We start from the raw sequence: 12503 nt of genomic DNA on the forward strand, positions 1-12503 counted from the left end.
AAACTTTTGGCCTGTACTGTATATTAAAAAAATCAATTTGGGGATTTTATTAATAGATATCAGATCACTCAAACAAAGATCGATTTTAATTGGAGAATCAACTATTTTAACCCAGCCCTAATAAGGCTAACTACATAGGGGAAACACAACACAACACAACACAACACCCCACACACACACACACACACACACACACACACACACACACACACACACACTTTAACTTTGCTGATCCTAGTGTGTTCATTTTAATATCTACACACAGCTCGATTTCACCATCCTGCACTCTTGCCGCTCTGCTGCTCAATAGCTGCTTTCCTTTCACGTGTCCCCACCTCACTCATCCGTCACAGCCTTGCCCATTCTCTCCCTGACGTGATGCTGCCATTGTGACTGCCATCTTTCACCCTTCCTGCCACTCCAGAGCTCAGATTTAGGGTGGGGAAGAGAGAGAGGGGATTGCAGCAGAAACAAACATAGTCACACCTGATTAAATGGGCGCAGTCAGCGTATGAGCAGGGGACAGCTGCTTCCGAAAGTCCTCCTTAGGGAGTGCTTCCCCTCCCTGCATATGTGCTGTACTGTCAGAGAGCTGACAAGTACTGACATCATGGGCAATGGGGGCTCTAAATCTTGCATTTGACCTCCACCCAGACCACAGAGACAACACCTTGGCTGTCAGAATGTGCCACACCCTCCTCTCCTTACTTATCCATGTCCTCGGCTTCCAGATGTCCACTGAAGTCTCCCCTCACTCCTTTCTTTTTATTCCCTACCAGGAGAAATGTCACTACAGCTTAACTCAGGAATTCTTTCAGTCTCACAGATCCTCAATGGAATTCGGTGACTAAGAAATGCTAAGGGAGGGTGGACATATTTGTGGCCAACCAATATCGACAAATGAGGCTTAGACTAATTATTTGTTTTTACATTGGAAGCAAATCCTCACATTTGAAGAGGCGGAACCACTTAATACTTGGCATTTTTGCTTGAACTAACAGTAGGGCTGCTCGATTATTTTGGTCAATATTGAAATCACGATTAAAGATGTTGCAATTATTGAACTTAAAAAAACAGTGAAAGAGGTAAAGAAATCAATAGATGAAACCCCTAGAACTGTGAAATTTCCCTTAATACTTTTCCAGTTTGAACTTTTTTTTTTTTTAAATCATTCAGAACACAAGACAAAATAAGAGTTTATCTGCAAAACTTAATGTGATTAATAGTAGCCAAAATCGTAATCGTGATTACAATTTCGATGAATTGCAGTCCCAACTAACAGATTAATCAACAAATTGTTTCAGCACTAGATGAGAGACAATCTTTTGCCTGCCTATAGGCTAGAATAACAGCTTCTGCAATCATATAAAAACAATCCTCTAGGTAATGATGTGGTCTCGTAGTACGCCGGCGTTACTCCTACTTGCTACTGCAGTGACAAACAGAAAAAAAAAACATCCCAGGAATACACCGCTCGGTCCCCCGAACGTGAGAACTATTTTTGTTTCTGCACAGACGAGCGGTATAGGTTGACTCTTCCACCCTGCCCACGCCCTTGGTGCTTTTAAACAAAACACAAGATAGTTTTGACAAAATGTCATGTTATCCGTGCACAACCTAGGACAGGATGTGGCTGTCACAGCACACGGCATGCACTGACCTCTTCAAGGAGGTGAACATACTGGGGGTTACAGATAACACTCTGGAATACAGAGACACACTCCTGGAGTGGGATCACACACGCACTAGTCTCCCCCACTTTGCCAGACCTTCCTCCACAACGCTGCGCAGGAGGGTCTGGCTAGTCCACACAGCATTCCTGGATGTGAGAAAAACATGCTCTGGTTTATTTCTTTAAACATTTCTTTAAACCAATCACAATCGTCTTGGGCGGTGCTAAGCGCTGCACGGAGCCACGGCGCCTCTGCTAAATAGCCTCGGGAAAGAACTTGTTTTGGTGGAACATGTGTTACGTTCAAAAGTTGTTTTAGTCGTGCAACAGAAAAATCTGATTGGACAGATAGTCTAGCTAGCTGTCTGGATTTACCCTGCAGAGATCTGAGGAGCAGTTAATCATAGTCCTCAGAAATCCACCGGAGTTTAGAATTACAACCAAAGAAAGAGGAAGGTAACTGAAAAGAAGGACATCCGGCGGAATTTCCGACTACATACACACTAACGGAGGGAACAGCACAGTGGCGGTCTTCTGCGTTGCAGTGGCTTGATGTGATCATTTACTCAAAATGTTACTCTAACTTATACATTTGTCTTGCCTTCATGTGATACTGGGTTGCTGAAAGCAAAGGCAGAAAGAAAAGCCTTTAGAGGGACCAAAGCAAATAATTAAAAGGCAACATTATGATTGATGGCAGCTACTGACCATTGTTTTTATTCAACCCTTAATTCACTCATTAAAATAGTTTCAGCAGGGCTGTGAAACTTAAAACCTGTGTCCAAAACAGTTCATCCGTTTTGTTAGAAACTGGAAACACCAGCTGCTCTCTACTTTGTGTAAGCAGATGTCCATGGACCCATTCCAGCTGCTGTTTTTACATGAGCCTGTGTGGGGAGAGGTTGTAAAACGATATCAAAACCTATGGCCCTAAACAATCTGGCTCCACAGTGATTGAGGCTAAGGAGCTAAAGTAGGACAGGGAGATTGAGAAATAATAGCAATAATGTTATAGCCTTCCAGATATGGCCAAACTCTGCAGAGAAACACGCATTCTGTTAAATACATGCACACACACATACAGTACAAATGAAAAGACCAAACTCAGGACCTTCAGCAAAGGACACAAGCCATGATTCCATCCACACGTTTTTTTATGCGAATTAAGTAATATTGAATGAAAATGCCTTATGGAAACAGTAAAATTCGATTGAATTTCATGAATATCGATAGCCTGACGTTGTCATACTCGGATTCTAGTCAGAATAGGAATCTGATACTGCTCCATTGGGCGGTGATTAGGGCGTGTTTCAACCGAACCGGGAAAGAAAATGCCTCTGCACTCAATTGGATAGAGCTACAACCAATCAGAGCAACGGAGACAAACGTCACAGGCAGGCTTCGACAGAGCAAAGGCAGAGGCGGAAGTTTCCATGTCGTGCGGACGGGCGTGGCAATGTGTAAACATACGTGATCGCGGTTCTTTGTTCCTCTTTTAAAATGAATGCACTGTTGATATCTTCTACAACAGACGCAATGGCGGAATCTACACATCTCAATTCTCCAGCGGCAGCCACCTTTGTTGTAAACAAATTCAACCCAAGCACTCTTTGGTGACGTGGTTGATTACGTTACTGTTGATCATCTGTCCATCATCGTGTAAAGCCCACCCTGACAATTTGATTGGTCCGAACAGCTCTGGTTCGTGCATAGTTGCTCCAGAACGCAAGTCCAGACCGAACTACCCGACCTCAAATGTTGTGGGCGGGGCTACGTTCGGCTGGCATCCAGGGCTAGAATATCGACACAAAGTTTATACGTTCGATCTCATCGGATTTCCTCTTAATCGGTTAAACGGCTTTTGCGTTATTTGCTGAATAAATAATTAATTGCGAGGTCGTTTTATGGTTGCAACCCGCCATAAAACGAAGACGTTTCATTCATTTCCGCCACGTCTTTCTGCTTTCTTTGCAGACATGGCAGGTGTCAACAAAGACGGATATGAGTGGACGAACGAAAAGACAAGAGACTTTTTAAATTTAGAAATATAAAGGCTATTTAAGATAGCAATAGTCGTCTGGCATTTCCGTGCATCTGCATCATCATTGCAATGTCTTGATAGTGTCGTTGTTGTCTTATTACAGCTTGATATGTCGCTATCAGCTGGCACATAAACACTATTACAACTCGTGCAATATTAATCATTCGTAGATAGACGTCGTGGCCCATTTTGGCTAGCAAACTTTGTTCGCAAATGTTTGCTTGAAAGTTGTGCGATTCAGTGCGAAAAGGAATGGAAACACCTTGAAGTGTGTCAAATCAATTCGATATACCAATTTCATCGCAAAACAGCATGTGATGTCATCACGTACAGGTTTTTATTCGCTTTAAAAGCAGTTGGATGGAATGCACACTTTCACCGGCTTTATTCGCACAAATGTTTTTAAGCGAACTTCAGATAATTCAATTGACAAGTGGAAGGAAACATTCAGTCTTGTGATTTCAATTAGGAAGTATAAAGCGTGGCTTCAACGACATGCCTTTTACTAAACATTAATTACCTGGAGCAATTATTCTGGCAGTCAAAAGGCCTCAGCCGAGGCTCATTAAGTGCTTTTATTCCCCAGGGTAAACACTATACCCCTCCTTAAAGACAGCCCTGACTGGCTATCCAAAATACACTACGTGTTATACGTGCCCATTGCTTTCCACCGGTGTTTAGCATGACTTCACCTTGGATCAATCAGTGTGAGGAGGATCACTGAGCTGTTGCGGAGGTTTTAGTTTTGAGCCAGCATGACAAGCCAGGGATGACACAAGAAGCAGAGAGTGCTTCCAAGTTCTTGCTTTTGGAATTCACACTATAATCTCGGGGCTGCTCTTTAGCTGCACATACGGGCAATTTAGATCTGAGCGCTGCAGTGATATCTGGAGTTTCTCTATCGCCCTTGTCCTGCCAACATTTTCTGGGCTGAAAATGAAGGCGAAACAGAAGGAGAGGGCAATCCCCCTCCTTTACGCTGGTAAAAACCAACAGCTGTAAAATTGCAGCAGGGTGCCAGGGGAACAGGGAACAATAAGCTCACCAGAACAGCAGTAATTGGAAAAGGAAGATTTGAATGCTAGCACGCCGTCTGCTTTTCATTAAGTTTGTTTCACTAGGTAAATATTGTTGCTAGATGATCTACTTCCCCATGTTAACTCCTTTTTTTCCCCCTGGATGATCATTTAGTCCGTGTGGTGACATGTTTTTTGTTTTCTTAGCATTAATACGTTTTCTTTAGAGAAAGAAAATTTGGCTACAAAGGAAGATACAGTAATTCAGAGAGAGAAAATGCATTTTTTAAATGTCCTCCCTTTGTTATGGTGATGGTCTGGTGGCAGCTAGCAGAGGAGGTAACAGAATGGACACTGGTGACAGGCAGTTTGTAAGAATATTTGAACGGTTTAAGCTGTAGCCTGACCTGGCTCTCTCACATTTAGAAATCACTGAAGGAAATTGGCAGTTTGACACAACACAGGCTCCGGGTTTAATTACTCCGCAAGCTCACGTGGCTCCTCAGCCATAACTTTGGGCCCAAGCGGACACACACCCTAGACTGACATCAGACCACTATCTGCCAAGGCTTATGTAAGAAAAGACCCACACCCTCCAGCAGATGACGTGAATCAGACTTCATAACAACGTGGGACTGAAAGAATGCTGGTCAATAGCCGAGGGCCATGAGAAAGAGAGTGGCAATATTCTGCCCAAGTTTACGTTGGCAGGGCCAAGCTTCTTGCTGAGAAACAAAGTCTTGTACACGTCTGAGCAGAAAGATATGGATGCTGATTTCTACTCTCTGGAAAGTGTGTGCTGTCCCTCTTTTTAAGGTTTGGATCCGGACATGTTTTCATACATTTAAAAAAATTCTGCAGTATGCAGCGGTGAAGGAAGTATTCAGATCCTTGACTTAAGTAAAAATACTAATACAATCACTGTAAAAAACTACTATGTTACTTAAATAAAAGTATGTAAGTATCATCAGGAAATTTTACTTAAGGTATTAAAAGTAAAAGTACTCAATGCAGAAAATTTTAGAAACTGGAAACGATCCAAACTGTTCTGTCAATCAACTAAGTGTTTAATGATCTAATCATGTCAGCTGGACTTGTAGGCCGTTATATTGTTGGGTAGTTTCATTTATAATAAAACATGGTATTTTATAAGTTTTGTGTACTAGTAACTAAAGCTGTCAGATGAATGAAGTGGAGTAAAAAGTACGTTTCTCTCTGAAATGTATTGGAGTAGAAGTAGAAAGTGGCATGAAAAGAAAAGACTCAAGTAAAGTACAAGTACCTCAAACTTTTACTCAAGTACTGTACTTGAGTAAATGTACTTAGTTACATTCCACCACTGGCAGTATCTGAGTTTTTGTGCATCTCTCTTCCTTTGAAAGCCACTTAAGTGTGTGTGATACAAAGGAGTTCCACTGAGCACTGATGGCTTTTTGTGCATATTCATACAAGAACACATGAATGCCAAATTTGGAATCTTCCAACCACGAGTGAATATCTTGGTTTCAAACAGCAATTGTCACAGCTCATTCAGCGCTGCCTGGGGCCCTGACTTAGCAACAGAAAAATCATTCTAGACGCTAAGATGAAATAAGAAAGACGCAATGTTTTCCCCTTTCTCCACAGTAGACTTGAAGTTTGAGGTTTTCCCCCAAAATCTTGAAGACAGCGTCAGCTTATAACATACTCCAAGAGGCGTTGAATGACATCATCCAACATTGCACTCCATGCCCATTCCGGGCGCTACATATTTGCACGCCTGCATAACTACTGAATGACAGCCATGGGAAGTGGGAGCAGAAAGTAAACCTGTTTGCCGGAGAGGCGAGGTGATTGGCTCATGCTGATACATGACACAGATGTTTGCTCTGATTAGCAAAGTTAAACACATTCACTTATCAAAGGCTCTCATCCCGTCTCTCTTGCATCCCGCCCTCCATCCACTCATCCTTTCACTCCTGTGTGCCTGAATCAGTGTTTCTAGACTACAAATCCAAACTAAGATGTTTTTTCCGGCTGCGAATGTTATTAACGGAGTCTCGGATAAGCACAATTAATTGCACTTTTCAGCTGCAGCCTTCGGTATGCCAGTACAACATATACTCTGCCAAGCTAATGTTGATGATGCCACCCAGCCTGAGGCTTGAAAATGTACTTTTCTTACTGCATAAGCAACACCGCATAGTATCTGACTCCATAAACATGTTGCCGGGTGAGGCCTTTGCGAAGTGAGTTTGCTGGTTTCCAAATATGAGACAGAGAGATAAGTTAATGGTCAGACTCTTCTCTGGCAACGTGATATCATGACTTCGAGTAAACATACACGCCACTTTCTAAAGCCAAGTGGCGTGTCATCTGCATGCATTTTGAGCGGCGTATACAGCGAACTGGCTGGGTTAAGGAAAAGAAGAACCGTTTGGGTTTAGGAAAAGAAGAAAGTGCCGGTTGACTTTAGAAAATGTGACACATGGGACATGAAGGAAACACCCCGACTTACCTCTACGTGGATTCTCGCCCTTTCATACTACTCGCTACGGCGTCAATTCACACGCAATCGCAAGGGTAATGTAAGTCAATGGAGGCCAAACGGCGTTGATAAACAGGCTAAAAAGCGAGTATGCGTCTTGATAACACGCCAATAATGGCGTACGAATTGGCCTGTCATACGCCACTTCATGAGATCAGTCTGTCTCTGGCTACATTTGCACTGCTGCGTTTTGGTTTAAAAACTAATATCTTTTGGTACGTTTGAACGCCAGAGTTTCAGAGCCTCTAAACCTTCTGTTCTGTAGAAATATTACGAAGCATGCAAGCAAGGAAGCAAGCAAGCAAGCAAGCAAGCAAGACAGGCCGAGGATCAGCTGCCACACCCATTCGCTCCTTCTGTGGCTAATGACATCACTGCAACCGAATCGGATGTGGCATCGATCTAACCTCCCGACACACAACAATTCCCCACTGAGAACAAGACACGACAAGAGCTGTGCCGTGGAACGCCTCTGCATATCTCAGTATAAACTTAACAAAGAGTCCTTTTCATGTAGATATGAGAAAGCCGTAATGGGCCGAGAAACATTAAAATGTCTTTGAATGAATAATGGTGTCATCAGGGGCTAGACCTCTGACCCATATATACGGCTGCAGCCACGCGGTCCTATATTGTGAAAAAGAGCTAATGAGGAGACCGATCAGTCTCTTGTGACTCGGCTGGTTGTTTAAAATGTCATCAAAACAAAAACAGAAATAGCCACAAACATGATCGACACAGAACGGTAGAACTGGCGAGATGTAGATCGTACGTAGTAAAAAAATAGTTTGTAAAAGCAATAAACCATTTATTTAAGCGTGAGGTTTTCCGTATCTGTTTTTTCGGAGCCTTGCCTCTGAAAATTCGCACCAAAATGCTAGTTGGACACAAGTGTCCACAATGTAGCAGGTCTGTGTGATCAGAGGACTGCTGTTGGATGTGGTGAAGAATAGAGGATGGGTCAGCAGTCTTGAGACAACACCCTGGTGATATTCTTAAAAGTAGAAGTCAGAAGCTGTCTGCTAAAACCTAAAACAGAAGCAAGACGCTTGTGCCATCCGTTCATGTAAGATCCTATTACTGTTCCTATTTTCCTAACAGTTAATCACCAACCCTAAAACAACATCCTAATTATAGAGATAATAAGATAGCAGAATGGCTGTTTTCCAATCAACAGTAACAAACAAAAAAATACATGCTTGGTTCTAAGTTGTGTCTAGATCGTCGACCCGGTTTCGTGGCTTTGATTTCTTGGTGGGGTGTGCCCAGACTAATTAGATTTCCATGTAAATCTAATTACCATCTGTTAAGCTGCTGATGCAGACGGTATGCGGTGTGCCTTTTTTTTTTTACTATGCAAACTACGGACATGTTCCGCCATCGTATGATCTTTTCCCTTTTAAAGTAAACCCTTTCGTTATTTTCATCAGTCTGGAACACTCCTCCAAGTCCACTCAAGGTCCCCCCCAAACGTTCCCCACCCCTGTGGCCATAGATGGAGCCTAATGGCTCTGCAGAAGTCGTTACATCAGGCTGAACTAGAACTAGTCCTGCTTTACAACCGGCGAGGCAGCAGCACCGTCCAAGCCATACATCACCCTGCAATTAGCATCGGCCCTGAGACTGATTTGGAGTGGACTGCCCAGTGAGTCCACACATGTTCTCACACACACACGCCAGTCTGTTTCACTATCTTTGTGGGGACATGTCATTTACATAATGCATTCCCTAGCCCCTTACCCTAACCTTAACCATCACAACTAAATGCCTAACCTTAACCCTTACCCTCACCCTAACCCTAACCTAATTCTAACCCTAATCCTAAAACCAAGTCTTAACCCTCAAACAGCCCTTTAAACTCGTGGGGACCAGCATTTTGGTCCCCACGAGGCTGTGCAGACCCCACAAGGATACTGTAGTCCCCGGTTTTCACACACACAGACACACAGACACACACACACACACACACACACACACACACACACACACACACACACACACACACACACACACACACACACACACACACACACACACACACACACACACACACACACACACACACACACACACACACACACACACACACACACACACACACACACACACACACACACACACACACACACCTGTTTGCAGATCTGCAGGGAACACATTTAAGGGAACTATTTTTGCTCTCTGTTGAATCCACGTTAAATGTGGTCACTTTGTAATATGTTGCATGCACGCAGCTCCCCCCCCACACACACACAGACACATTCACTTATAAATTAAGTATCTTTAGAACTCCCTGAACTCACAGTCAGGCATATATGCAACAGAAAAATACCCGCATTTGGTCTGATGCTGTGTTTGTGTGCTTGTTTTGTCTAATCATTTTACACACATTCAAAACACATGGTTAGCTCCACCCAGATGCACAGCAGGATGTAAAGCCTGATTATTCTCAACTGCAACTTTCCACTACTGAGCAGACCCTTTGTGTCTGCAGCCACCCAGCCGCTAACCATGCCTCTCTGCATCTATGTGCAACCTCATGGTAGAACACATGAAAGCCACTGTTGATGTACACATACTGCATGACGTGAAAGGCAATTTTTGCCTACTATATAATGTTAGAGACTCTTGCAGACAAAAACAAAAGAAGGGCAAAAAGTTTGACCCCACACATAACATAAGACTCTGTGTACTGTAGATAGAAGAGAGGGAACATTGGAGCGAACCAAAGCTGCCAAATAAGATACTTTAATCAATAAGAGTACTCACTGCTGAGCAACAGAGCGCAGAGCACCAGAAGTCCAGCCATCCTTCTCCAGAGCCCATTCATTCTCCACATGGATGCAGCCATCCTCTCTGGTCAGACTCAGCGCAGTCGGTGGGACTGTATGAGAGTTAAAAAAAAAAAAAAAAAAAAAAAAAAGTGTGGTGGGTGATAATGAGTGAGTGTGTGAGGGGCGGTGGAGTCGGGAGTTTCCTGTGAGGTCTAAGTGAGCAGGACAGTCAAGCGGGATAAAGCCTGGCTTGTGTTCTGTTGCTCTTTATACGGCCCCACTCCTTTGGCCTCTCGCTCTTTCTCTCTCTCTTTCTGCTCTTTCCACACCCCTTTTCTAACTGCCTGTTAACCCGTTTCCCCCAATGCAACCGTCCCTGCCTCCTGCCTCCTCTCTTGTCCCTGTGTGTGTGTGTGCGTGCAGCAAGCACCAGAACGAAATGGTTTAGTGGGTGACATCCTGCTGAGCTTTATCTTTATTGCTGTTTTGTTTCCTGGTGACAATATTGGGAACAGTTTGTGCGCTAGCGGTGTAACCGTTTCTGCAATGTTGGGCGCTGTGGTTGCACTTCAGCAGAGTTCCAGGTGCTGCTTCAGTAGATAAGTTCCAAGTGCAAGCCTTTTCCAGTGGCCTGTATGGGATGGGATATGTCTCATTAAGTTTGCGTAAACTAATTTGCGATCTGTGTGCAAATGTGCAATCTGTAAATATGAAACACATTTCACTAAATACAAAAATAAGGTTTGTAAACTCACAAAAAAGGATTTTCAAATATCAAGCGCCTCTGCAAAGACGCAAACAAGTTCCACAAATGAAACAAAGATCTGCACATTGCACACATCCAGCGGTGGGAGGAGTATTCAGATCCTTTACTACACACAGTAGAAATACTCTGTTACGAGTAAAAGTCCCACTTTGAAAATGTTACTGAAGTCAAAGTATGTAAATAGCATCAGGAAAATGTACTTAAAGTCTTAAAAGTAAAAGTACTCAATGCAGAACAATCCTCACATTTTAGAAACGGGAAACGATCCAAACTGTTCTGTTTTTAATCGGCTAATCCTTTCAGCTGGACTTGTAGGCCGTTACATTGTTGGGTAATTTAATTTATAATGAAACATCATATTTTAGAAAATACATGTGTTTTGTGTGCAAAAATCCTAATTTGTAAATTAACTAAAGCTGTCAGATGAACGTAGTGGAGTAAAAAGCACAATATTTCTCTCTGAAATGCACTTTGTTACGTCCCACCACACATCTACAAATAAAGGAAAAGCATTTGTGAACATCTTCCTAACATTCGCAACTTTCAAATGGATATTTGTGAATTTCCAGTTGTTATCTGTGAATCGAAAAGGCATTTGTGGATCTCAATTCTACCCGTGTGGATCTGCAGTTTACATACACACAGTTTTGAGACAAACATTCTAAAAGAAAAAAAAAAAGAGAGAAACAAAAAAGTACACCGGCTCAATTTATGGATTAAGCGCTGCTATGTGAGCACACATTTGAAATATCGATGAACACAACAGGCTTCGGCTTGACTTGAGACAGGATTTGTAGAAAGTTAAAGAAGCTGAGCGTTTTCCTATTTCTTGGAAGATGCTCCTGGTAAACAGGAAGCTCTTATCCTGCAGCCTCCATGTTGTGTACATAGCTGAGAGGCCTGTAAAAGCACATGGCGTCACACAAAGCGCTTGGCCCCGCTTTTTGTGCGTCCCTGGACAGATGACTAACAGCCTACAGTGAGTCATCCACTGAACCGCAGAAGTACACATGCATGCTTCCATGTACCGTGCACGCACGCTTTTTTGAAAAACGCCGTTAACACACGCGCGCCGACATCACAGACAAAACACACGTGCCATTTCCTAATTACACCACATCAGCAGAAAGTGACAAATTGTCGGACCGCCGGTTGTGGGCGTGTGATGCTGGGGTGTTCACCGTTCATGTTCACACAGAGATGTGCTGTTCTACATGCGTAGAGAATCCAGGCAGGCCACATCTGGAAGCACTGCAATCCCACCGCTGGGTTTTTGAGGACTGCCTGGAGACGTGGTTTTCAAACAATGCAGCCATATGGGTCTGAGTCGAGCCTAGAACAGGCTGGTGTCTGGGAACGGGCGCTCCTGCTGGTCACCCTGTATGTTTCAGACCAGAGACTTGTTAAAGTTTGTTAAGGGGGCCTTGAAATCCCATTCACAATTAATAAAACTGAAGCTAGGATTTACAAAGTGGGGACATTTCTGTAATAACTGTGTTTTAACCCTTGTGTTGTCTTCGGGTCGAATTGGACCTGTTTTCAAAGTTTCTTTATCAGAAATATGGGTTTCTTTCAACCAAATTAACCAAAAATAACATGGGTGGTTCCCAATGATGCTCTTTGCAAGTAAAATGAATGACCACTCATAGAATTTGGGGTGTTTTATTTAATTTTATAGCATTTGTGGTCTTGTGGTGCAATGGGGTACTA

General features: G+C 43.1%; 1 protein-coding gene across 3 annotated transcripts in view; it reads right to left on the minus strand.

The window, feature by feature from the left end:
- cd34 (CD34 molecule) overlaps positions 1-12503 on the minus strand; it is a 42778-nt gene that overhangs the window by 16962 nt on the left and 13313 nt on the right. For 2 of the 3 annotated variants that reach the window (XM_028583673.1, XM_028583674.1), the window contains exon 2: positions 10023-10137. The exons of the other annotated variant lie outside the window; for it this stretch is intronic. In XM_028583673.1, coding sequence (XP_028439474.1) covers positions 10023-10104 — 82 coding nt within the window. In that variant the 5' untranslated portion in view covers positions 10105-10137. The remainder of the gene's footprint in view (positions 1-10022; positions 10138-12503) is intronic. 3 annotated transcript variants of the gene reach the window in all.

The sequence above is a fragment of the Perca flavescens genome, chromosome 7, assembly GCF_004354835.1.
Source record: "Perca flavescens isolate YP-PL-M2 chromosome 7, PFLA_1.0, whole genome shotgun sequence".
In the NCBI taxonomy this organism is placed as follows: Eukaryota; Metazoa; Chordata; class Actinopteri; order Perciformes; family Percidae; genus Perca; species Perca flavescens.